The sequence below is a fragment of the Poeciliopsis prolifica genome, unplaced genomic scaffold, assembly GCF_027474105.1.
Source record: "Poeciliopsis prolifica strain line A6 unplaced genomic scaffold, Auburn_PproV2 SCAFFOLD013, whole genome shotgun sequence".
NCBI classification, from domain to species: domain Eukaryota; kingdom Metazoa; phylum Chordata; class Actinopteri; order Cyprinodontiformes; family Poeciliidae; genus Poeciliopsis; species Poeciliopsis prolifica.
This window is the reverse complement of record NW_026562388.1, coordinates 8,662,455-8,690,166: the sequence shown is the minus strand read 5'-3', so window position 1 is coordinate 8,690,166 and position 27,712 is coordinate 8,662,455. Positions and strand designations below refer to the sequence as shown.

General features: G+C 38.0%; 1 protein-coding gene across 2 annotated transcripts in view; it reads left to right on the top strand.

Annotated features, from left to right (window-relative positions):
- Positions 1 to 22,240, top strand: part of prkd3 (protein kinase D3) — a 44,998-nt gene extending 22,758 nt beyond the window's left edge. For both annotated transcript variants that reach the window (XM_055038653.1, XM_055038654.1), the window contains exons 5-20: positions 5,271 to 5,402; positions 5,704 to 5,861; positions 7,215 to 7,410; positions 7,490 to 7,567; positions 7,817 to 8,000; positions 9,348 to 9,471; positions 9,651 to 9,728; positions 13,792 to 14,068; positions 15,694 to 15,746; positions 16,171 to 16,243; positions 16,329 to 16,435; positions 16,569 to 16,730; positions 18,690 to 18,788; positions 19,500 to 19,767; positions 20,829 to 20,914; positions 21,024 to 22,240. In XM_055038653.1, coding sequence (XP_054894628.1) covers positions 5,271 to 5,402; positions 5,704 to 5,861; positions 7,215 to 7,410; positions 7,490 to 7,567; positions 7,817 to 8,000; positions 9,348 to 9,471; positions 9,651 to 9,728; positions 13,792 to 14,068; positions 15,694 to 15,746; positions 16,171 to 16,243; positions 16,329 to 16,435; positions 16,569 to 16,730; positions 18,690 to 18,788; positions 19,500 to 19,767; positions 20,829 to 20,914; positions 21,024 to 21,197 — 2,249 coding nt within the window. In that variant the 3' untranslated portion in view covers positions 21,198 to 22,240. The remainder of the gene's footprint in view (positions 1 to 5,270; positions 5,403 to 5,703; positions 5,862 to 7,214; positions 7,411 to 7,489; positions 7,568 to 7,816; positions 8,001 to 9,347; positions 9,472 to 9,650; positions 9,729 to 13,791; positions 14,069 to 15,693; positions 15,747 to 16,170; positions 16,244 to 16,328; positions 16,436 to 16,568; positions 16,731 to 18,689; positions 18,789 to 19,499; positions 19,768 to 20,828; positions 20,915 to 21,023) is intronic.
- The last annotated feature ends 5,472 nt before the right edge of the window (positions 22,241 to 27,712 follow it).

The following is a 27,712-nucleotide window of genomic DNA, read 5'->3' as shown; positions in this document are numbered from 1 at the left end:
AATGTCAATGAAATACACTGAAGCTTGTGGCTGTGATGTCAAAACATGTGGAAAATTCAAGAAGGTGTGAATATTTTTCAGCTATTAGCTTGGCTGCATTAGGTAAAGTTGAGAAAAGCCCAGATGAAGGACGAACCTACAAATGTAAAGAGACACAGAGTTGATGACATCATTCAAAGCTTCAGTCTGACAGTTTGCGCTCCAGTTTATATATACAGTTTATAATACTTGAAAACTGGCAAAGTTTTAGTTCAGTCCAAACAAACTTGACGTCATGCTTCTACAGACTTCCAATTCAGGAGGAAAGCCGACACAAAATTCACAGAGATGTTTAATCCAACTGTTTTAAAATCCAAACAGTTACTGAAAATGAATAGACTTGAAGGAGCTTCAATTCTCTGCCATAAATGCTCACACTCCTTCCAGAAAACAGTTTATTTTAAGGTCAACATCAAGAACTAAGTTAAACACTTTCCATACTTATTTAACCTAGTTGGTTTGATAAAATAACTTAGAATGAGGTATAAACGCTTCCTGTAATCACATGTTAGTCTGTCTTCCTGTGCCCACCTTTGTAGCAGCGTCACAGGTGTGAACCTTTTTTCTCATTTCCTGGAATGAATGAATCAACTTCCTTTGCGAGTGTGGAGACTTAAAAAAATGCCTCAGAATATCCATTCTGCTTTAATCTGTTCTGCAGCTCCATCTGTCTCTACTGGGAAGCACCTGATACCACCTGTGCTGCATATCCCACTGTCTCTCCTGGGCTGAGGGGTTTGTTTGCAGGGATTTAGGCAGCGGATGACTGTATAGGTTTAGAATCCCAGGATTCCTCAGGCATCAGGACTAAGGAATGTAGACTTAAGGCTGGAGAACTTCCTCTTTTTCTTTTTCTATGTCTGTGTTTGTCTTTTTGTTTCAGTCTGTAGCTGACTGCCTGCTTTCATTCTCTCTCATCTAATCTACCCTCCTTAAACTCATCTGCAGGTGCAAACTCTGAAAGTTGAGCTCAGTTATTCCTGACATGCCTGATTAAAACTCCTGTGGAAGATCTGACTTTTGTTATTCACCGAAATCATATATTTTTTTAACATTTAATGTAGTTTGTGACACTGAAACAAAAGAAAGCTATGGGTTCCCAGGCCGTTCATTTGATATAGAAAAAATATGAACCTTCTCTGCCCCACAATTTGTCTCCTGTCATGTTCCGTTCATTTTCCCTCTACTGGTATGTTGTTGGAGTCTGCGGCTGTGGGAAAGGGATGATCTGAATATCTTCCTCTCTGTAGGAGAGAGGCAGAGGTTGCTTTTTCTTGGCCGGCAACTCAAAGAGAAAAGTGCTTGTTTTTCCTGCAGTAAGTGATTGTAGTAGACCCTTGGAGTGTAAACAGGCTCTGATGTGCAGGGCGGCCCCTGGACACAGTGGACACTGTGCAGAGCCCTATTGGACCTTGAGGTTTTGGCCTGGCTGTTTGTCCCTTTGTTCTGTTTTTTTAGCTTCTTTTAAAGCTACCAGCTGAATGTTTCTGTTAAATCAAACCAATGCACTTTAGATATAGTTTATCACCAGCAGAATAACTAGTCTTTGTGAGTTTTTCTGTTTTGTTATTTTGTTGTGAATTATTTTGTTATTCCAAAAACAGCTCGTGTTAGTGCTGCTCAAGATTACTCAATTACTAGAACTGTGCTTCTGGCAGAGAACCAAATTATTGTTACAGAAAAACTGTTTATTTGCCATAATCTTTGGTCATGCTTACTAGCCTGTACACTCATGGCAGCTCTTGTTGTGGAGATCACAGCTTTAAGAGAGTTTAGCCAATAAATATTTCTCATCGTTTATGTGATGCAGACTGAAGCAAATACAACTGCAGAAGATTATTCATCAGTCAGTGATTCTAAACAAAAATGCAGTGGCTACTGTTCCTATAAGATTATTAAAGGTCCGTTAATTGTTACTAATTTCTAAATTATTTTATTTTAATTTGGTTTCAGAAATGGGTTCTGCATGAATATTCCACATGATTTTCTAGTGTTAGTCAAGCACTTAACTTGTAGCAAGTAAAGTTCTGGGAAAAACCCCCAAAACTAATACAAAGTCAAAATATATTGTATTTTGTCTATCTGTTCTTGTTAATGTTTTTTTTATTATTATTAATGGAGCTTTACTTGTGTTCTGTGGTGTAACCTGTATATGAGAACACAGCATGATTTTCAGTTAAAGTTGTCCATGCAAAAACACAAAGAAGAAACTTGTGCAGAGACTTGCTATACCTTCAACCTCTCTACAGTTTGTCCCACTACAGCCACAGTCTTCAATGTATTTCATTGTGATTTTATATTATAGACCGACATTAAGAACTCCATGTTTGTAAAGTAGGCAAGAAATAGACACTTAGTTTTTTTAAATAAAAATCTGAAGTGGTGTGCTTTTGTAATCAGCTCTGGGAAGCCTAATAAAATGCTGTGCAACCAACTGCCTTCAAAGTCAACAAAGTAGTGAATAGTTTCCACCTGGGTGTAGTTTAGTCTCAGCTGTTCTGTGGAGGCCTCAGAGGTTTGTTAGAAGTCATTAATGAACAAACAGCATCAAGGAGAGCAAAGAACACAGCAGACAGATGAGGGAGAAGAACCGGAAAGCAGGTATTAGCATTAAAACAACTGAGTTTTTAGCGGATCTTTGAACGTCTCACTTAGCAGTGTTCAATTCATTAAGTGAAAAAAGGAAAAGTAAGGTGAAACTAATAGACATGACAAGGAGAACATTAATCAGCAGCCATGTGACCTAAGGTAACTCTGGAGGAGCTGCAAAGATCTACAGCTCAAATGGGAAAATCTCTTGAAGCTACTATTTCTTGTGCGTGCCACATGTCTGATTTATATGAAAGTTTAACAAGAACAAAGTCACTACTGAAAGTTGTTAGCTGGCCCAGTACTTGTGGGCCAGTTGTCCTTTGACAAAGTTCATGGTTGAAAACTGATCTTCATGAATGCTTTCCATGCAGTCTCATTAAGCTTGAGCTATTGTACAAAGAGTAAAGGACAAAAATAGTCTCTAGGATTATTTGCAAACCAGGTAAAGATGTACTCCAAAATACTGGCTTTATGTATTATTGACTCAGCAGAGATGAACACGAATGCAAGCCACAGTTTTCTGGTTTTTGTTTGTAAAATATATTTTTTTAAAGTGTACTGTTTCCCTTGTCCTTCACAGTTATGCATCACTTGGAGATTGTAGATTGGAGCAAGGTGTGAAAAAAAAAGACAGCTTTAAAAGTACTTTAGCTATTAACACCTTAAAATGTCTGCAATTTGACCTGGAAGTATGTAATGTAACACATGCAGGCTGTAAAAATATTGAGGGGTTTTAATGAGTCCCAGTGCGGTCAGTGAAGTTGTTCTCTGGCTTAAACACATAAAATATTGATTCCATATCAGTGTTGAAATCTGACAAAAGTCCTCAGATTACCAGCTGGTTAACTTCATTCTGGTTGATGTCATCAACCCAAATACACTCAAAGCACAATTAACTGTTATCACAAGTGGTATATTATATTGATTTGCGTTTTTATTCTTTTTTTTTTAAACCATGAGTCCTGTTATTCATAAACACCACACACTTCTTTTCATCAGATGGAACATTTATTTATTTATTTATTTATTTATTTATTTATTTATTTTACTGGATGGCTCATAGCAAATAGACACTGCATTTATTTCTTGTGAGAAATACCCTAAAAGCAACAGTCATGTTTATTTTTTGTGGATTTTGTTGCTAATTAGCAGGAAGTGTTGGACAACTCGGTGACTGTTAAGAAATGCCCTGTTGTGAATGCTGCTATGTTCTCCTGTTGTGACCTGCTGGAGTTCTTTATTTTGTGCTTTGAATATATTTCATAACATGATTTAGAATTATGACATTAAAATACAAAGAACTAAACAAAGTTTGTATTTCAGTGTGTTCCACAGATCATCATAGAAACTAATGTGCAGAAGGAGTTTTTCATCCAGAAAGAGATGTGGGACTACAACACGCAGTGTGACATTGCTTTTGTCACCACACCAGCTTTCACTACTTAACCTCAGTGTAAAGATTACCTGCCTCTTGTTAGATGCTGTAGCTGCTTAACTTATTGTATGGGAACAGCACTGAGAGAAAACAGAAGTGTCAGACAAGCATAGACAAATGGGTTTTGAACTTCTCCTCTTTAAATGTATGATTATCCACCCCCATATTCAATCAAGGCTCATTCCCAGCAATGAACAAAGTATTTACTTTTAAAATAATGAAAGATTCGGGAAAAGAAAAGACAAAAGGGCAACATATTTGAAACTAAGCTAGATTAGATTTTATCCTCTCAGATAGACTGATAAGAATAATTTGTTGATGCTGCAGATGCGATGCCCTCTACTGCAGCAATGATGGTATAGCAGCAATAATTGCAGAGCATCTTCCTGCTTAATCTATAGACATGCTGTGCTCTTCCTTCACAAGTTGATCCAACTTTCTGAAGATTTAGTTCAGTTTCTCCTTCATGTTTTTGCGAAATGCAGCACAGGACTCTTCTTCACCTGAAAGCTATTTGAATATAATCTTAGGTGGAATAAGGAAACTGAATTTAACTCAGGCAAACTGTGTGAAAACCTTTGCTTATTACTGTGGAAAGCATTTGTTAGATCTCTGATGGTGAATTTAATTTGAAGTGAAAATAGCATATGCTGACTTTCGGCTGGAAAAAAATACAAAAAGTTAGATTGCTTTACCAGAATATAAGCCATTAGATGAAATGGAGCCTTATTACCTGAAGTTTTTTGAAGGCAGTACATCATGATGGCAGAGTTAAAGACAGACTTTTATTTCCCATTATTTTTATATGGAGTTCCTGCAGAATGGTTTCAGCTTCCAGTTGAGAGAAAAGAATAAAAAAAGACATAATTATTCTACACTTTGAAATCTAACCATACTTATTTCTTAGTCTAAAATGTGCAGATAATAACATCTTTTCTAACCAGAAAAACCTCTAGTAAAATGCCAAGATTGTTTTTCTTGAAATATGTTATTTTTTTCTTTTGAAACTAGTATTCCTTAAACTGTCATATCAATGCATTTCTTTAGTTATGAATAACGGTATGCTAATTTGCTTTGCCCTGTTTTTAATTCCTTTTCATCTGTCCTCATTACCCATTTTCTGCCATTTTCTTTGCCATTATCTCCATTTATTCTACTTTATTATTTGATACCACATCATTTACATTCTTTTCTTTGTTCCCAGCTCAAGCCACAGTTGAGGACTTCCAGATCCGACCTCATGCCCTCTATGTGCACTCCTACAAGGCCCCCACCTTCTGCGACTACTGCGGGGAGATGCTGTGGGGTCTCGTCCGCCAGGGGCTCAAATGTGAAGGTTGGAAGCACACACGCAAATCTGGAGGAATTTCTTAAGACTTGATTTTGTAAAAATCTTCTTTTTTTTTTCTTTTTTTTATGGTAACTTAGTTAAGTTCACCACAGTTTGGGTTAACAGTTTTGTAATTTCTTTATTCAAATTTTAATTAATTTCATTTTGGTCACATTAAATTATAATTGCAATGTTATCTTATCATTTCAGTTTAGTTTATCTGACATCAGTTTTCAAACTTTTGTTTTTTATCATGTAGGTTTTTTTAAGTTTTAAATGGGGTTTTGTTTTCTGTTCTTTTTTCCAGGATGTGGGCTGAACTATCACAAGCGTTGTGCCTTCAAGATCCCTAATAACTGTACCGGTGTGAGGAAAAGACGGTTGTCCAATGTTTCACTGCCAGGACCATCTCTATCCGTGCCGAGAGCACTACCTGCTGAAAATACGGTGGTTGTTCCTGATGAGGTGAGCTCTGATTGAAGGAAATCGTACTAGCTTTAAATTATGTGTAGTTACTTCTTTGTTACCCAGAGTGAGGTGTTATTTTTTTTTTATAGCTCGACAGAAACGGAAAAGCCAGATGAGTTTTCACTTGTGGTAAATGTTTACAAACTTCAAATTTGGCCCCTTTTCAGGGCCACTTTGTAGAATCCCACTGATGCAGAAAATTGAATTTAGCTGCACTGAGTCAGTGTGAAGCTTCTCAGTGAGGTCTTATGAAACAAATTTCACTTAAATCCACAGAGGAATCTTTCCTACTGTGCATCCACGTCAAAGGTCATAAGGAAATGTAATTATGGTAATGATATTAAAAGTCTATTGAAGTCCAGGATTTTGCAACTACTAATGTTTCGGTAAAGAAATGGAATGCGTAGCCCTCCCTATTCTGCCAGGAGTTTCCAGACTGTTTGATTTATGCAAATAAAATGGGAACTCTTATGCTCTTATGTGGTAAAACACGGCAAAGTTAATAAGCTTTTTGTGGGCTTGGAATGTCATTCAAATACTCTTTCAGATCTTTTATTTTAGAGACTTATTTAGAAGTCAAAAAGACTGCACTAAACTTATTAGTGTTTTGTCAGTTCCCCGGCTAGTCAAAACTAGCTTTAAATTCAGTTCAGTCAAGTAAATATGAATACATTTTAACAAGTTTACCTCCTAAGCTAGTGGTCTGCCACATGCAGCTCCAGAGCCATGGTGACTCCAAATACCTTTGGCAAAAAAAATGATAAATAAACTTCTTGTGTTTTTAAATATAATTATAAGAACAAATTAAATGTTTTAAAACCAAAAGAAAGAGATAAAATAGCAGAAATGGATTGTAAAGTTTACAGACCTCCGTTCTAAACATTCTGGACTAAGTTTATAGCTTAGTCCAGTACTTCTCATTCACTTATTTTGTTTTGTCTAAAATTAAGTTTAAGAATATTTTACAAATCAGTATGTTTATAAGCATCTTTTTCACTCTCTCCTGTTAAGTTTGCTCACAAAAATGTATTTTATAAAGACTGAATTCCCAAGAGGCTGCTCTCATTCACAGGTTTTGACAGTTTTCTTGTCAGAAAACATAACTGAAGACTGAATGACAATTGTCCATTTAGGCTACTAATGCAATTCTGGTTGCTTTTAGTCTTCTTGTTACCATCCAGTCAACATAGACATGAGTTCTAAACAGCACACTGTTTTGCCATCCAAGCTGTAATAGTAATTACCTGCAAGATACTAAAAGTTGAAGTTATCACACTTTGTTCCTGTTAGTGGTTTTAACTCCCATCCCCTCCCAAGCGTTTGACTCTTTCTCCGTTCATCCAACCTCAGCAACAGCGGTCGCATCAGGAGGCGGGGAAGCGCATCCTGTCCTGGAGCGGCAGGCCTATCTGGATGGATAAGATGGAGAAGACGCGGGTCAAGGTGCCGCACACCTTCGCCATCCACACTTACACTCGGCCAACCATCTGCCAGTACTGCAAACGGCTACTCAAGGGTCTCTTTCGCCAGGGAATGCAGTGCAAAGGTAACATTGTGTATTAACATGTTGAACTTACAATTATCAGAAAAAATGTGAACACCCCATTATAATTATTGCACTCCAGACTGCAGATTTAATTGCCATAAGCGGTGTGCATCAAAGGTACCAAGAGACTGTTTGGGGGAAGTGGACTTCAATGGTGGTAAGCATTACCTTAAGCTTTCAATTTTTTACTTCTCTGACTTGCTTAATTGGGAGACAGAAAATACACTGTTAAGTAATTGATGCAGAAATGTCTACTTGGTTATTTCTTCAATCATATTCTGCCATGAGTGATTAAAATAAATCTGTTTTTCTGGATGTTTTGCACGTATTGTTGAAGAAAGTCTGCACAACTCCATTCTGTATTATTAAATTATGAAAAAAAACAAACCTGGGTTTAAATATTTAGAGCCAGCCAGCCCTGGGCCCGATTCTGATACCACCATGGATATGATGGAGGTGGACAGTAGTGATATGGACGGTGGACGAAGTCTGGACGACCCAGATGAACCATCCACTCCAGACGGGATGTTCAGCATGGACTCTCCCTTCACTGACAGAGAGAAGGATGAAGAGCCCATCAAGACTATAAGGTATGATTAAAAATACAACTACTTTGACAGATGGTTTTCATCAGGTTAATGACATAAACATCTCTGTAGGTGGCAGTGTTTACTTTGTTGTATTGCTGCACTCTGGTTAGTTCTTATGCTTTATTTTTGATGGGTTTAAGAAAACATGACAAAGACCTAGAGAATTAATGTTATATCTTTATCTAACTGTTCCAGATTTTATGCTTTTCAAAAGTATTCATTCATTTTAAACTTTTTCACATTTTGTGGCGTTTCACCTTTCAAGCTTCAGAATTTTTGGTGGGATTTCATGTCACAGTGGAAAACCTATGTGTGTTGTTTTTTTTAATACAAATAAAAATCTGGTAACCATGGTCTTCAGTTATGTTCTCTTCCCTTCTGTCAATATTTGAGTTTGAATCGAATCTTTAAGTCTTTTGGAGTATTTCTTGAACAGCATATCTAGAGACCCAATAGCTTGATCTCAGACAGATTGAATGAACAGATTCAGAGGACATGTGTGTTCAAGTCTTGCAGCAGATCTTCAGCAGTGTTCAGGTTGGGACTTTATCTAGGCCATTATAACACAACAGTACCTTTGTTTTCAACCACTTTGTTGTATGTTTAGGGTTGTTGTCTTGCAGCCACTGTCTGTTTTGTGATGTGTTTAATGGTGTGTGCAGTGTTGTTTGTTATCTCTCACATAAAGTGTTTTGTTTGTCATTATATTTTCTCTCATATGACCAGAGCACCTTTTTGCACAGTGCTCTGCTGTTTCCTCTTTATAAATGCTAATTTTGTGACTAATAGTTGCTGCGCGAACAGACGAGCATCTTGCCTGGTTCTCTGATTAATGGTTAGTTTTTATAACCAAACCCGGCCTTAAACTTCTCCAGACCTTCACCCTGATCTGTCCAATGTGTTCCTCTTTCTCAATGATCCTCTTTGTATACTTGTTATCTCCAGCAAACTTCTGAGACGTCCATGGAACAGCTGGATTTATTCTAAAATTAAATTAGACACAGATGGACTCTATTTATTAATTAGGTGGCTTGTGAATGATGCCCGTTTTGGGTTATCACAGAAAAGGTGTGCTAAATACAATTCTTCAGACTTCTTTTTTGTGCAAATATTTGAAAGTCACATATCCGTATGTGACAGTTATGGTCTACTTTGTGTAGATCTGTTGCTGAATAAAAGAAAAATATACTTAAGTTTGTTTGTGTAACATGTCGAACAGTCTCGTAATTTAAGTGTGAGAAAGCTTTGATGAAGCATTGCTTTTATGACAATTTTAAAATGTGTATACTTAAAGAAAGTATTTAAATAAACTTGAGGTTTATAAGAATTATGATTTTGTTTGTGTAGTCCTTCAACCAGCAGCAACATCCCACTCATGCGGGTGGTCCAGTCCATCAAGCACACCAAGAGACGGAGCTCCACTGTGGTGAAGGAGGGCTGGATGGTTCATTATACAAGCAGGGACAACCTGGTAAGATTAACATCACTGAAACAGAGTAGCCAGCTCCATCTGTTATCACCTCCATGCTGCATAAAAGTTTTCAAAACTGCTTAAGTTACTTCTGATTTCAGAGGTAAATTTTTAAAATATGTGTAATATTTTTAAGAAGTGTGTCTTCAGTACCTTGTTTTTCTACTCTTCTTTTACAGCGGAAGAGACATTACTGGAGACTGGACAGCAAGAGTTTGAGTCTTTTCCAGAATGACACCGGAGCTAAGTTTTATAAAGTAAGCTCCAACGCATGTCTTCTTCCTGGAAAAACACACAACTTGTTCTCCACTTAAAACAACCGGCAAAATTGACTTTTCCGAAAATATTTCTGCTTGATTCAGTGAAGTGAACTACATGTATAAAGACCTTCTGGCTTGAAATAAAGCACAATTTAAATATGACACACCATATTATCATATTCATAGTAGTGAGGTATGTAAATCATAGCCAGTGGGAGTGGTGTGACTCAGCTTTAGAAGCATTCGTGTTGCAACTGTTTAAAAGGTGTAGGTTCTGTGCAGCCCACTGAAATTTCCCCTGACAACAACTTCTGTTCCTTGCCTGTTTAAGGGTGACATATACAAGAGTTGTCATTTGTTAGCTGTTGTTTCTCACTTAGTAGGTAGGAGTTTTTAGGACATTTGAAACTTTAGAGGATTTGGACTTGCAGACTTTGCGATTTCCCCATTTTGCATTTCCAAACTGACTTTAAAGAGAGTGCTGACTTTGAGTGAGTGACTGTAATTTGATGTGCAGAGATTGTGTGACACTTCCCTCTCAGTGGCAAGCGCAGTAGTTAGTCATTACTCGGCCACAGGGGCTTAATAATGCAGTAATTACACACCAAACACTGAGGGAAGGGAACTGCAGCCTAGACGGTAAAGACTTCCCCATGTGTCTTTGTGTTTGCTAAGAGATGTGTGCTTCTGAGACACAGACGCCCCTTTGAGTTGTGGTCAGAGGTATGTTGCAGTAGGATGCCGTGTAGGGTGCACAGTTTCCAGTTTGGATGTGTGTCAAACAGGTGGTTCCATACACTGCTGTTATGCAGAGCTCAGTTTTTTGCTTTTTTAGTTTACTGTTTGAAAATGAAGAAATAAAAACAAGAAAAAAATCCCCCTCCCTTCTTTCCTCATTATTCTGTCACACCCTTCATCTTCTGCCACTAAAGCCCCAGAGAGGAAACCTCAGCGGGGACAGACTCCTCAGGGTGTGTTTACTGCCGACTTTATGTGGTTCTTTATTATCAACTTGGCATCCAACTACATTTGAAATCCTCAGCAGGCAAATTGAAGGGTTGCAGCAAATCTCTTTTTTTTTCTCCTTACAAACGTTAGTCTTTGTTCTACATCAGCAGATTGTTCAGTTCAGTCTAGTTTTATTCTACTCATTTTTCTACTCATTTTATTTCACTATACATTTATCAATATTTCATCCACAATTTCATATAAAATCAACATGACTATTTCATGTACATAAACCTCTATACTGAAACTCAAATATTGAAGCATTAACAATATAATTTTTATGTTGTCTAAAATTATTTCTACAGCTGTGAACTATCAATATTGCTATATTGATAGCAGTGTTCAATAGACTGCAATATCTATTGATGTTGCAGTCTATTGTAGTTTATTCTCAGAACAAAAAATATTTGAGTCATTTGCAAGCAAAATTGTGTTTTACTATCTACATCACCAATGACTGTGATAAACGTTGCATCAATAAAGTATTCACAACACTTCACTTTTTCCACATTTTGTTATGTTACTGCCTTATTACAAGTTGTATTAAATTTGCAAAATTCAAAACATTATCATTTTTGAATATGATGCCACAAGCCTACCTCACTTCTCGGCGATGGGATGGAGACATCTGTGCAAACATTTTCAGATTTCTCCAAAGATGTTCAATAAGACCCAAGTCTGGGCTCTGCTTTGGCCATGCCTGTGAGATCTTGACCAAATGCTTTGGGTTGTCATTCTGCTGAAAAATAACATGTCGCCCCAGACTGAAGTCAAGAGTCTCTGGAGCAGGCTTTCCTCCAGGATGTCTCCATACATCACTGTATTCATATTTCCCTAATCTCCATTTCCATGTTGTGTAATCTGGCAGTTTTTTCTGTTACATATCACCATAGCATGACGCTGCCACCACCATGCCTTAGTGTAGGGATACTATTGGTCTGGTGATGACTCATGCCTGGTTTAACTCCAGAAATGACACCTGATATTTACACCAAAGAGTTCAATCTTTCCAAATCATATCTAGTCAACTGAATATAGCACAGATGGACTTTACTGACGTGGCAGAAACATCTTCAGGGATGATTAGTAAAAACAGCTAAATTTTGAGCTTCATCCAAATGCTCTGAATGCTGGCATTAATGTGATTTCTTTTTTTTTTTTCTACTTATAAAAAAAACTTTTCACTATTTGGAAGACAAAAATGTTTCTATACTGTCATAATGTACTGTAAAAATAGAAAACTAAAAAGTTTGAACAAATGGAATTTAATTCTATATACTTTGAAATAGAGCTACAACATAAATGTGAAAGCCATTTTTTGTGGAAGCAATGACATAGGCCTAGAATCTGTTTCAAATTCAAATCAATCTGTTAAGACTTCCTATTTGTTTTCTGCGTAAAAAACATGGGTCCATAGCTTTATTTTTAATCTACCACAAAAAGCCATACAAATGCTTTATTTCAGTTTAAAATAATTAGAATCCGTTTGAATGGCAATGGCAATTGTCTAGGCTGAAATTTTAACAATTAAATGTTCTAAAATTTAATTTTTCAACATGATTTTCCAATTAAATCACACACAAATATATTGTAGATACACCACATTGAAAGGGCAAATTGTAAATATGTTTATTTTTTCATTAGTTTTGCATCAGTTGATGTTTTTTTCACTTTGCTTGTCAATAAGTGCTCACTTGCACCCCTATGAAATATTGCTCATGTAACTTATATGAAGCTAACATCTTCACTTCCACATTCATTAATTTACGTAATATTTTGAGTTACTACATGCTTTATAAAACAGAATTACATTTATCTTCCTATTCCCTCTTAAACTTTACAATGTAACCCTCCTTGAAATGATGGTTAGATTTATTAATTCTGTTGAATACTCTCTAAACACTTATTAGGTTATCTCTAGTGTCCTTCAGTCTTGTATGTAATCTTTTACATTTCCTTATTATGCTGTTTTATATGATGTAAGATAAATTCATGCATTTTCAGTGCAAAATGTCATTCTGATCAGTAATCAGAAAAAAAAACAACTTCGTTTTATTTTCTTTTTTTAAGTTTCTCTTGCCTGTTGCTCATCAGTGTGTGGCCAACATCCTCCTCTCTCTGCTTTCCTTTATGCCTCCGATCTGATTAGTGGTGGTCGTGTGGTGGCATGGCAGCCATTTTCACCATTTGGAAGCCATAACGGTTCCGTGTTTGAAGATGAGACCCCTGTACTTGTGGCTTCCTCTGAAGAAACTCTTTTGGGGGTGAGGGGGCTTTTCTCTGTCTTAGTGCTGTCACTCTGAAACACTGCTCCCCTCTCCACTCACACTTCGACCCCAGTTGTGGTGAGGGACAACGGTAGTTGCCTCGTCCTTCATCTCAGTGGCTCGCGGTAGCGCCGGCAGCTCATGCTCGAATGGGGCCCCCTCTGGCCGGTCCCTACCTTGTAATCAGGGAACCAGAGCACTCAAACTGCCGCAGGGGCTGCTCACGTGACCCGGTCCCCGCTAACCACAAGCACTTCATCTGATACTCTGTGGTGAGCCATGCGGAGGGGACAGCGTGCGTCGCTGTGATCCCTCATTGGCTGGAAATTCTGTGTTTTTCTCCGCATTCGGCCCTCCCTCGTTTTCTTTGATTCGACAGTGAGTTTAAAGGGGAAGGGGGAACTTTTAGTTGCGCCGAAACTGTCCTTTCAGTTTGTGCTCATGCTCATAAGAGAGAGAGAGAAGAGGAAAGTAGAGGTTTTGAGCTTGGACCAAAACTGTGTGAAGACTTGTGGAGTGTGTGAGTTTGTCTAACTCTATTGTTTTTCAGCTTTATCAGTTTTCATTGTTTTTGTTATACTCATCTTAAAATATAGTCATGTGATTTATTTGGAAAGGAAGAATAAGACTGATGGATTATAATTGGCTGTTTTTTTCCCCAAAGTGTCTTATCTTTATTAATGCTTTAATTTTCCCGTAATTAAGTACATTTTTAAATCGATTGTGATTCGTGCTTATAAAGAACATAAAAGTATGTTTCATCTACTTTCAAACTTTTCCTGCAGGAGATCCCTCTGTCTGAGATTCTCCAGGTGGAACCATTCAGAGACTACAGTAATCTGGCACAGGGCAGCAACCCGCACTGCTTTGAGATCATCACAGCCACCATGGTCTACTATGTGGGGGAGAACAACAGCAGCCACTATCACAGCCCTGCACTGGCTGCTTCTGGAGTGGGTGTGGAAGTGGCCCAGGGCTGGGAGAAGGCCATCAGACAGGCCCTGATGCCCGTCACGCCCCAGCCGAGTGTGGCCAGTGCAGCTGGTCAGGGAAGAGATCACAGTAAGGAGAATCTATTCAACCTCTTTTATTTGCATGCTGATCCTTGCCTCACTGCCCGTTTTAGAGTTTTCAGTTTCAGCAGCTTGCAGGATTTTGTTGGGGCCAAATTATTGGGGGTGTCCATGTCAAATTACGTGTGTTCCTCACATAATGTGTGTTGAAACTTTGAGGTTTACCAAAATGAAATCTATTCATATTCACATTTAAGGGTGAGGGAATGCCCTGCTGTGTGTATTTGGTATTCAAGAGGAAGCAGGACTGTGAAGTCATTGTTTGGAGATAAAAGCCAAACAATGACTAGTAGAGTCACATGATTGAGTTTTTAATTGAATTAAAACTATTGGTGTCCCAGAGAGGCTGTAGTTTTATTTATTTTCCCTTTTCCTTTATTTATACAAATATCTCATTTAGATATTCAATCTCATTTTCAGAGTTTATACATATATAAAGGTAGTTAAATTAATGGGAAATTAAGTATTTGTTGATAAATAAAACTAAACTAGCAAAAATTTCCAGTCAGGTTTGCATCTTGTCATGAACCTCAGCCCTACATGTCATTCTTGTCAACACAAGGTATGAAGGTGGCTACAGCCAACAAAACTATGTGAAAACATGTTTCATTCCGATCAACTTTTATATTGGATTTTTAAAAATCTGTTCAAGATATGTGGTACCTTTAAAAAAATAAATAAATAAATAAAATATTACAATATTTACAAGTAGATGCAAATTTATTTTTTTATTTGTGTAGACTAAAGAACATAAAAATGTATAAGATTTTGTTTTGCCTGACATTAGGATGCATGTTTTTTTTTTTTGTTTGTTTTGTTTTTATTTATTGGACCCTTTGTCATTTTGGACCTTTGTTTTTCATAGTGGATTATTTCTGGTTTCTGGTACAAATCATGATGTCTATATTTCAGAGTTACTATACACCAATTCATTACCCACCTTAACTCCTGACTAATTGGCACATGGGATATTTAGCCAGAGATCTTTTTATACCGCTTTAAACCAATATGAGATGACCCAAATGGTGTTAAACCAGCAGACAATCAAATGCTTTCATCAACATTCTGAACCCCATGACTAATTTGTAAAATGTTTTACCCTTTTACTGAACTTGGAGGTACACCTCAGTAGAACTGAATTGATTTCCAAAATATAAATTGAGAGCTTTTATTAAGAATAAGTTGATTAACTTGTAAAAACTTTTTTTTTTTTAAATAATGTGGCTTTTTGTGTTTGTTTCATCGAATGAAAATAAATTGTTGCCTTAGTTTCCTACTGGGTTTTTTCCAGACTTCTGTTTAGTCTTGCAGTCCTAATTCTTAATTTGAAATGCATTGCATTCTTGAGGCATTCAGTCACACTCATCTGATCAGATTGATTTATTTTGCCAATTTCTTGTGTAATAAAATGCTTCATCATGTGGGCCTCACTGCATGCAGCTGTGATAAGATAGAAGGATGCTCACAGGAGGAGAAAACGGGGGGAAAACTAAATTGTGAGGAATGCATCACAAACTTGAAATATTTAATGATTCACTTCTTGCTTAATGCAAGAAGAAAATTTTGTGTTTAGTGCCCCTAAGTGGAAAAAAATAATGTGTTTCCCTCTTTCAGAAGAGCTGTCCATCAGCATATCTGTGTCCAACTGCCAAATCCAGGAGAATGTGGTAAGTACAGTTTCTTTAATTTCTTTTCTACCAGAAGCAATTGCACAATTTCCCAGCACAGCTTGCAAAATCATGCATATGTGTGCTATTAAAATAGCTGTTGTGGTTAAAGCAGAAATTGTATCTAACTGCTGCTTTTATTAAAATATTTAGTGGAAGCCTTTTTCTTCTCTACATAAATGAGGAAGGTTTCTTTTCCTTTTTTTTCCTCATCCTTTTGGGTCATGGGGTTTCCGATTCAGTTCCACTTCTGCACTGAGTGAAAGTTAAATATTTGGCAATGGACAGAAACATTTGGGAAAAGCAACAATGTTGCCAAACCATAGATGATGTAATTGTTGGTGATTCCAGTTTCAGTACTGAGAGCTGACTTTTCCACATGTAAAATGCAGCCATTTAGTAACTGGAAGTGATATCTGTGCAGGATATTGCCTCAATATATCAAATATTCTCTGACGAGGTGCTGGGATCTGGCCAGTTTGGCATCGTGTATGGAGGTATGTTATTTTTGTCTTAAAAACCCCATATAATATTTGGTGTGGCCTAAATTAACATGGCAATAAATTGCATTGTGTGTTTCAGGGAAGCACAGAAAGAGTGGCAGAGACGTAGCCATCAAGGTCATAGACAAGATGAGATTTCCTACCAAGCAGGAGAGCCAGTTAAGAAATGAGGTGGCCATTTTACAGGTAATAAATGATTGAATCAATAATAAAATAAGCCATTAATGTGGACCATTTGTGCAGGGATTTGCCCTAAGGGTTATGTTAGGGACCTTTAGTACAAGGTTTTTTAGCTTAATTTTTTTCTCTTTTTCTTTAGAATCTGCATCATCCAGGTATCGTTAACCTGGAGTGCATGTTTGAGACCCCAGAGCGAGTGTTTGTTGTCATGGAGAAGCTGCACGGAGACATGTTGGAGATGATCCTCTCCAGTGAGAAGAGCAAACTACCAGAACGAATCACCAAATTCCTCGTCACACAGGTTTGTGCTGCTTAAACGGCGATCTCTCTTAACTTCCTGTTTTCCTCACTGTCTCACTAATAGTTTCACCGTCTTGGTTTTGTTTATGTATCTATTAGCTAATAATTTGCAATAATCTGCTTACAGGAGCAGCTAAATGTTGACTATATTTAAAGCATGTACCCTAATCTTTTTTGTATGTTGCAAATACGAACCTTAATTTTTATTAGGATTTTATGTTATAGACAAGACAAGTAAAACATATTTGAGAAGTGAACAAAAATAGGCACATGGATTTAATTTTTGTTAACAAACACAAATATAAATGTTTGGTGGACATTTGTATTCATCTCACTTTGCGCTGGTATTTCTACTGTTTTTTTCGGACAGTAACTGTGGCAGCAATTTTTTTTAAGAGATTTAAAGCAGATTAGCAAAAGCAAATGAGGTGGATTAGTAGTGCTTGCCAACAGCTAATGGTGTCAACCAGCACATGTTCTTATGAAATGTTCTCTGTGCTGTTGGCATGTCAATGCAGTCATGAGAATGTCATACAGCAACATTCTTCAGTCAGAGGCCTGTTTAAATTTGTTGCGAGTCTGGCTGTTACAGAATACCTTCCTTCCCACAGCATCATCATCCACAATAACTTGTTGATGTTATTTGGAAGATGAGATACAACAGTATTTAACTTTCCTTTGGGATAAATAAATCCATAAAGGATGATTTATTGAACCTATTTCTTCTTTGAAGAAGCAATAGTTTAATGGGAGAAAACCATAAGAAGTAAAGCCTGAAGTTTGCCCCAAACCATGAAGGAGACATAGTAGATGTAGATAAAAACGCTCAAATCAGATGAGACTTAGATTCAACTTTTTGGCCAACAGGGCCACCAGATTTGAACCTTTTTGCCTGAAAGCAAATGTATGTGGAGGAAAATTAACACTGCACATCACCCTGAATACAGCACCCATCCATGAAACATGATGGCATGTATTTAGTGATTGCTTATATTGTCTGTCCAATTTTCCTGAGCTTGAATTATTTTGCCAAAACAAACTGACAAATATTTCAGTCTTTAGTTGTGCAAACTGTGATATTTACCCTAAATGACCTGAAGCTGTAATAGAAGATAATTCCAGAAAATATTGATTCAGTGGGCCTGAGTACACATGCATATCACAGTTTTCAGATTTTTGTGTAAGATTTTTCTTTTATAATTCTGCTCAACTTTGTTCGCTCTCACAGAAAATCAGAGATAAAATGCTGTTTGTGTTTTTTATTGTTACAAAATCAAAAGGTTTCAGGAAAATTTAATGTCATGTTTCATATTATATAAGTTTCAATTCTTATAACATGCGTTTGCATGTTTTTATATCAATTTTCTTCATGTCCTCTTGAACTTTCTCCCCTGTGTCTGGGTGTGATGACCCTCTGCTGCTGCTTATTCTTGCTGTGGTGGCTTGATTGGGGGGGAATATGTTTATATGGCACCAGTCCACACGGCATCGCCGTCTCCTGCCTGGCTGCCGATTACAGCCTGCAGTGTGCTAGTGGCTTTGTGGCCTAATTAGAGGAGCTGCGGGCCCCTGGGTTTGCTTAGATTTTGGGTCCCAAACAGCAGCAAGGGCCATTAACCACGGCCCCATTAGCTGCAGCGGGGCCTGGCTCAGATGTGGCCAGAAGGACTTTTGTTCAAGCCTGGGTCGGGATTGAGGGACCGAGTGGATTGTGGTTTTGGTACAGATCCACAGTCTGGAATTTGTGCGGCGTGAGCTTATGCAAGGATCTGGTGAATATAGATTAGCTGTGCAATGTGGAAATATTTAAGGGCATCTGTGTGCCTATGACTTCAATTTTATTCCACAAAAATACAGTCAGTTTTATCAGTATTTAAACTATAAAATTGTAGTTTGCATGGTTGGTAACTTACGTTTATGTTGAGTATGTGTGTGCTAACTGAACTTGTGCTTTCAACAGATCCTGGTGGCCTTGAGGCATCTGCACTTCAAAAACATTGTTCACTGTGACTTGAAGCCTGAAAATGTACTACTGGCCTCCGCAGAGCCTTTTCCACAGGTAACCACAATAGATATATTTTGCATTTTTTATTCTTTTTGGGTTTATGGTGGCATGTTTGCGTTACTTCAAAAGAAAAAAACAGTTTTTTTTCCCTCTTTTCACTGAATTTCAGAAGAGGAATTTTTTTTTGTTGTTGTTTTTTTTTGGTTTGTGGTTTTTTAAATGTGATCTCTAAGTCTTTTAGGGATTAAATGATCAATTTTTAAATTGGATTCTCAGGCACAAAGCTGGAAAGAGTTCATCACAAAGACAATTTGTTCCCATTGCTTTAGATGAAACTGTGAATGTACCAAAAATAATGTTTATAGATAAGAGATTTTTAACAAGTACAAGAACACTTCCAAATAGCTATTTTCTGAGAAAAGAAGCATTTAAGTTGATGGCTGATGCGTACGTTAGCGCCTATACAAGAATAGTATGTACTGCTACATGGGTTGTGCTGAAAACACACAAAAAAAGTGCATCCAAAACTCCCCCCTTCCCCTAAAAAACTCTTAAAACACGTTCAGAAAGGCTGAATATTTTGAAAAGTGCTTATTGCCTCCTGTTATGCACAGTAGAGAATCTGTGATAAAATGAGCCGTTTCATTTTTCCAAAAGACCCTGAGAAAGTATTTAGAGTACATGTCACCGTAAAGTCTAAAAGACACACAAATTAGATAGAAATGTGTCAGCATATGTGTGCTGACAGTGGATGTTGTTTTTCAGGTAAAGTTGTGTGATTTCGGCTTTGCACGCATCATTGGTGAGAAGTCGTTCCGGCGGTCAGTCGTTGGCACCCCGGCTTACCTGGCTCCAGAGGTGCTGCGGAGCAAAGGCTACAACAGATCCTTAGACATGTGGTCAGTGGGAGTCATCATCTACGTCAGCTTAAGCGGGACCTTCCCTTTTAACGAGGACGAAGACATTAACGATCAGATCCAGAACGCCGCCTTCATGTACCCCCCGACACCCTGGAAGGACATCTCTGCTGAGGGTAGGAAGACAAAGAGCATTCTTGTTCTTTCGCTCTCTCCCTTCTTGTTGGAATTTACCAAAGCTTAATTTATTCTGGTCTTCACCTCTGTAAATAGCTGCCAGCCTAGTTGCGCCTGTATTCTAGCGTCAAACTGAAATTCAGATGAACTATCCCTCCCCACCTACATGTCTGGGTCAGCTCAACTTTTTAAAGCTCAACTTTCAGTGTCTGTGATTGAGATGAATCACTTTCATTTCTTCTCAACTGTCCAAGCTGTAACTCCTCCCACGTACAGTTCACAATTCAAGATGATGTTAATGTCAAGTTCTTACTTTTATCTATACATCTCCCTTTAAAGGTCACAAAACTTCTATAAACTATGTGTGAAAAGGCTTGTTTAGCATCAAATACTGTATGATTCCAATGTATGTGCAGTGGCTATAAAAATTATTTATTACGCTTTGATTTGTTTTTTTATTCCACATCTACCGCACCACAACCACAAGCTTAAAAGTGTTTTGATGACATTTAGCACAAGGCACTGCATAATTGTGCAAATGAAGGTAAAGGATTCATACTAAAAAGTATAGAAGATTAAAAATTGATGATGTAACCTTTTTTCTTAACATATCTTAAAGGTAAAAGTCTATATTTTATGAAAATTAAAGTAATGAACAATTAAAATGAACAATAAGACCAGGAAAGGCAATTGTTTTTGACTCAAATGCCCATTGAGTCATAAAAAATGCTGGAAAATCAGATTGAGTCATAAAAAGTATGAGATTTTTAAATTTAAATATTTTAAGAGCCCTGGACATCACTTGGTTTCTTCCATCTCAACCTATAACAAATTAAGTCTATTTACTCATTAGATATTTCTTGAATGCAGATGTACCAGATGTTTTTTAAATTAATTCAAGAAATGTTGTTTTCAATTGGAATTTTGATTCCCAAGTATCCTTTTGTTTTCACTGAACATGCAATCCGAATAAAATATACTTCTGTTTGTGGTTGCACTGTGAAAATGTTCAGGTGTGAATTTGTTTGCAATATGTCTGATCAATGTGTTTGTGCCACAGCCACAGACCTGATCAACAATCTTCTCCAAGTCAAAATGAGGAAGAGGTACAGCGTGGACAAGTGTCTGAGCCATCCCTGGTTACAGGTGACACAATTTCCTTTTTTTCTTTCATCTAAACAACCATGTCACGAAGTTGCCAGACTGATGGGTTATATTACATCAACAGAGCTTTAAATCTGAGCGTGTTTTCCAGGATTACCAAACATGGCTGGACCTCAGGGACTTTGAAACGCGGCGAGGTGAGCGCTACATCACCCACGAGAGTGACGACGCGCGGTGGGAGGAGTACGCAGACGAGCACAACCTCCCGTACCCCAAGCACTTCATCATGGCTCCCAACCTGGATGACATGGATGAGGACCCCTAGTGGTGAATGAGCTTTACTGCATTTTGTATCCACATGAAGGAAAGACTTTTTGGAAGCAAAGAAAAAGCTTTTGGAGTGGCAGGTTTTCCCTCCAGAACTGTTTGTTGTGGAAACAGAGCAAAGTTGACCCAGTGGATGGGTTCACATCAGGAGCTTTTAGATTGGGAAAAACCCAAGTTACTTTGTAGCATGATGAGGAGGCGAAGATGCGTGACACAAAAGCGCATTAAACAACTGTCAGCAAAGAGGACTGTCCTCTTTTCCTTGTTGTAAAATTTGTTAAACATTCCCTGGATTTGTCTGATTTTGGTTGCTTTCTTCAAGACAAACTCAAGCCCAAAATTCAGCCTGATATGTAATAGGGCTAACAAATCTTCATTATGGACAGCTTTTTGATGTAAGAGAGGAGATGACCAAAAGCAGTCTTACATCAGGAGTAAAAGGCACCTTTCACAAGGGAGTAATAGTCTGAGAATGAGCTCTCTCCAGAGCTGTTTGTCCTTCGGCATGAACTGGAACCATGACCTGCATACGTTTGTTCTGTCATGTATTTTACAAATTGTTGTAGGTTATTGCACTATTCAACTATGAAGAATAGCAACTGAATAGAAACACTATTCGCTGCTAGAGAAAGCAAAGCTTGCTTTTGTTTCTTTTTTACATTTCCAGTGTGTGCAAAGTGTCGAAGCAATCAGCGGAAAGTCTTTGCAGCTCACATGGAGTTAGCTGCAGGTATTATCAGTGTTTTCAGGTCTGACAGTGGCAGCTAATAGTGTGAAAGCGTGATCAACCTTCCCTTGCAGAAAAAAAAGGTCTCAAAATTGGTTACAAATGTCGTTCCAAACTGTTTTATTTATTCAACATTGTGAATTTCTTTGTGCGAACCGGAAACCGCAAAGATGAGTTTAAGACAAGCTCCCATGTTTCTGCATCCTCTTTCTCTCCCTTTTGAACTTTTTTGTTTTTTTTGCAAAATCTGGAAAAGACTTTTTGCTGCTCAGCAGACATCTGTAGATATCTGAATAAAGTTTCCAGAGGCCTCATTTATTATCCTCTCTGGAGCATTTCTACAATGTGTTTCGCAAAATTTAAAAAATCCACAGTATAGAAATAAAACTGGGTGTAATCAGAGCTAAATTCAGGAATTTATAGCCTGGTTTTGTACTTTGTGCTCTGTTTGAGTGGTTTGGGAGAATGTTCCAGTTTCTCTTGGTCATTTTTTCCATTTTTTTTTTTTTTTGTTGCCACTGGATTGGCAGGTGTCTGTGTTTTGTATATTTCAGTACTTACCTGATGAAATAAAACAACCAGTAAAATCACCTTGTTCTTAATTAAAGCAAATCTAACCATGCATATTCGGTAAACAACTGGAGTTTGAACTATGTATGTTAGTCTTCATGTGGTTTCTGACAGTAGAGCCCACTTTCAGGAGCTGGATGCGATTGTTGCGTCACAGCGAGCAGTCAGCAGTCAGTGACAGCAAAAGAGATCTGAGAGGAGAAGAAGAGGGCTTGAGGAAGTCTTTGAAATCACTCGTTATTAAAAAAAAATATGCATTTGATTCCATTAAATGTTGTTTAAAATCCCTTGTTTGCCAACTGTAATTTTGAATTGATCCATTGTTTAGGGGTGCAATTTTTGATCATTCTACAACAGAACTAAACTATTAACATTTTTTTATCAGATCATAAACTTTTTATTTCCCACTGATATAGAATTGAAAAAAAGAAAATTTTTCATAAGTTTTTTTTTCTTTATTATAAAATTAAATGTTAAAATAACTTTTTCTTGATTTAATTACGGAACAAAGATTTTCTCTGGTAAGTGTTTATCAGAAACTGAAGCACTGTTTTTTATTATTTGTTCCTGTACTTTAATCATAAAAAATAAATGTAAAAAGGAAGAGCCTTACTAAAGCCTCACAGCATAACAGAAGTAGAAGTAGTGCATTAACATTATATATATTCTACTTCTGTGAGATTATATATAATCTTATGTATACAGTATAAGATTATATATAATATCTACAAAACCAAACAATTTGCCTCTAGAAAGCATCTAAACATTTCAGCATAGCATGACAAATTTTATCACTTTGAAAAGTTGCATTTAATTTCTTTCTTTTAGTGTAAATTATTACTGCAGATATTGCTTTTAGCTTCCAACACAAAGTAACTGTTAAAGTTAACTGTTTACAAATTTAAACTATTTGTGGTTGAAAAATACAAACATAGTTAATAAGCTGCATAAAAAAAAAACCCATTTTGAAGTACTCCAGCAGTTTTTACAATAAATTTGGTGTAAATTATAACAGTAACAATCCTGTTTAAATTCAATTTAATTTTGGGGTAGCGTCTTAACTTCCAAATGACCCCGTCCCACCCAATAATCAACATTCTTTCCAGACCGCAGCTTTATAAAGAGGTGCTTTACTGTGAGAGTGTTTACACACACCAGCCCAGACAGCAAGCAAATTCTTAGAACTGTGATTAGAAAATGTTCATTTGAAACGTTTGTCTCTTTTGATGTACGTATTATAGCATATGTTGATTTTTTTTTTTTTTTTTTTTTTGCTTTCAGATTTCAAGTAAGAATCTTGTATTCGGGGGCCATGTTTGCACAGAACACAAGTTCTGGTGTTTTACAGTATGTTTCAGGAAGGACACAGTTCTGTTTGCTACCAGAAGGTGTCACTCTATGTTGTTTTTTTTTTCAATGCATGTGTAGTAGAAACAGTAAAAAAACGGAGACACCTTTTCTCCTATTAATTATTACAGAATGTTTCCTATGCATGATTTATCAGCACAGTGTTACCAGCCACATAAAATAAGTCTTCTTTTAATTAACCAAATCATACATCTTCCAACATCACATATATAAAGACTAAAAGATGAGAATAGAAGGATCAGGAAGTGACCTTTATTCTGTCCCCTCGTCTTGAGGTCTGGGTATATTTGTTGAACAGCTTTGCTTGGTAGATTCTCGGCAGGTTTCACGTCAGGACACATAGAACTCTTAGGGAGGTCTGTGTTGTGCCCCCTTATCCTCCCACCCTTCCTCCATATCCACCTTTTCCCTCCTTCCCTATATGTTTGATATCCATTGGCTGCAGCCCAAACAAGCAAACAAACAGAACAACAGAAAAAAAGCCATCAATCAGACAAGGTTGGCCTGGGCTAGAGGGATGAGATGGGGAGAGATCTTGTTTGCTCTGCAGGCCAGTTCCATTTCACTGTGATGGCAGAGGAGGCCTCCCAGGACATGGCTATACCCACACTTGTGTTTGACTTCCAGGGGGGATCAAGGCAGTCCTCAGTCCACACTGACACATCATCTTCTGACCCAACGGGATGCCGGCTGCAGCCACAGGCCCGTAGCCTTTACCCAAGCTGGTCCATTTCTGTTCTGTTTGAGAGACTTGTTGGTGTGCCATTTAACTTGTGACCTTTTAACTTCATAAGGCTGTCTATTAGCCATGGTCTGGAAACTGAGAGTCATTAAATTATCTAAATCTTGAGATTAGTTAGCAATGTAACGTTTTCTTCTGTAAAGTGTATACTACCAACAAATGCAGATGTACACAATCTGCATTTGTTGGCCTTGTCATGAATAAGCATTTCTCCTTCTCTTTGCTTGGAAATGACTTTATAGTGCAAAAGTATTCACTCCCCTTGAGCCTGTCGAGCAAAGCATTCCACAAACCCGGCCTTTGCGGAGGAGTTGCAAGAAGACAGGCAGTGGTGATAGAAAACTACAAGAAGCTTGTCTGCCACAAGCTGTTCTGAAGACAAGGTAAACACGTGGAGGATGTTATTTTGGTGAGATGAGAGCAAAATGAAACTTTTTGGTCTACATGTAAATGTGTGTCAGAAAGGAAAACAGTAAACACACTATTCACATGAGGAAATATTGAAAGTAATATTTTTATCTTCAACAGAGACTGGGAAGCTGGATGGTGTTGAATACAGCCCAGTTCTGTAAGAAGACTCGATACCTGGGCAGAGGCTCAACTTCTGCATGAAACACACAACCAGAGTTCAAAAGAATGATGGAAGTCTGAATATTCATCCAGTTGTGAATTTTTGGGATGTTCTCCATAGAATGTGACAGGACTTCAGTGTTGTCCTAAGAAAGAGAAAAAGTTAGAAACTTTATAAAGTGAGTGATGTCATTCCCCAGAATATTTGTTATTGTGGCGAAAGGTGGCTCTGCGATATAGTTAAAACATTTTTCAGTCACAGAAAACACTGGAAAAATATCCTATCCAATCCTCTTTAAAATGATGATGTAATATGGTAATGCGACAACAACAAAAAACTTCTTGTGCCCTCTGTTTGACAGTCTTCACTCCGCTGTTCATTGCTCTCTAGATGCATCAGCAGTAAGACTCACATACTCAGAGGGCTGTGAAGAGCAAAGCAAAGCAGTGGTAGCAAGAAATTAAAAAAGGTCATTCTTATTTCCCCCTAATTCTGTGTCTGTTATAATGTAGTAGTATTTAGTTTTGGTTTTTTTTTTTTTTCATTATTTTATTTTTAATCACATGTAGCTCTGTACTCTGTCCCAGTTGCAGAAATGTTCCATGCAAATAAAATTACATTGCCTTCAAAGTTTGTGATTTTGGTCAAACATTATTATAATAAGAAACATTTATAAATGAGATGCCTCAACTTTCCAAACTTTTCTGGGGACAAAAAAATGAGAGCTCAGTGTGTGGCAGAGCATCTTCTGTTTCACTTAGAGATAGAAACTAAAGCTTTGAATTGTTTCCTGGTCTTGGTAAAATGCAGATGGGGTACATAGGTGTGTGTTTGACTTCTTGACTCCAGCTGTGCCTTGAAATTTCTCCTGACCCATCCCACCGACCGGTTGCTGTGTGATTCGCCCTGCATGCCTGTTGCAAATCACCCAGGCACAATACGCAACCCCCCTCCTCCACCCACTCCTCCTAAAAGGGTCGGTCATTGAACTCTCAGGCAAGTGGCAATATTTGCTCACCTGAAACACACACATTTTGCCAATTGGAGCAGGGGTGGGCTCCGAGGCTGGGGAAGGGCTCCACAGTGCAGCTGTGGTCCCAGAAAAAGACCAAATCAGGAAGTTTTCGAACTGCCTGTAGAGGTGGGAGGCACTCTCTTGCCACTGACCTATTGTATCTTGAAGGAGGCAGGGATAGTATTTGTTCAAAGCTGCAGGAGGCTGATGAGGTGCTAATCTGCTGAGAGGCTGTGTCGTTGGACCCCTGTTCCCAATGGCCTGTTAGCTGTCGGGGCCCCTGTAAAGGAGGCACAATTTATGGGCCCCAGCCCAGGACTCAGCCGTCAGAGTCCACGGGTGAGCAAACACAGATTGGACACTTATGCTGTTGCTCTGGAAGGGCAGGTTTTAACACCGGGCTCCTGGGGTGACACGTAGGCAGCGCCTCCTCATGACTCTCCCACCCCACCTCCCTCTGCTTCTCTGTAAACACGACAAATTAGCCATCTGCATATGGATGGGCTCTCAGGCCAGGCAGGGAGAAGGATGACAGTTCAAGTTATCCACTCTGCTGTAACGTAGACCAGAAATACACTTTTATTTCTCTCTCTCTCTCATGTGTGTGAAAAAAAGCAACAGATGTCAAGGTAGGTAAGATGTTTTTGGTATTCTGTGAACTCTAATGAAAGTGCGGGAGCATTTCTCATGGGTTCAGGAGTCAGAGGTAATCCCAAACTTGAATTTCCCCCTCAGTCTGGAATACAGATAAGACAGCAGCAGACGTGACCCTGCCTCACTCGCTGACTCTGTGGTTGATGGGGGGAAAAAAAAGGCAAAGTGGAGCATGAGATGGCAAGAGATGTGTGCTCTTTATCAAGGTGGTTATTTCAATCCACCATATTGAACTCACTGCAATCTCTCGCACCCCATTAACTACATCAAAATAAGATTAGGGTTGTTGAATAATTATTCTGTCATGGAGAGGATGCCACCATTTGTTCCTGTCCCCAGAGACACTCAGCATTATAAAGACAATTACTGATTCACAACTTTTTAATCATGAGGCCCGGTTTGCTCTCTTGTCTGCTCAGACAGAATCTGACAGCGTGGTCGCCGTGTGTGAATGGCAATAGCTCATCATGGATTATTGGGTGGGCTTGATTGTAGTGATATTTAGCCACAGAGCTTCCCATGGGAGCCTTGGCTCTTTAATTAACATAGCACCACTGCCCTCCCCTTCGGTTTTAATTGCCTTCAGTCTGTGATTAAATGTGTATTGACTCTGCAGTTGGTCCACCAATGAATAACAATGTGCAGATTTGATGATATTAAACCTTCTTGCTCCAATACACATCCCTGTGATTCCGAGAAAGTTTTAGACATCACAAGGCGTCAGAGCAGGTGACTTGGGTCACACAAAATAAGAACGTCTAAATAAGACATAAGGTGTCTTATTTAGAGCTGCTTTAAAATCAGATAGATGTATGAAATAGATTTGTTTCTGACAAATTCAAGCAGAAAGTTTGCATTGATGTTCA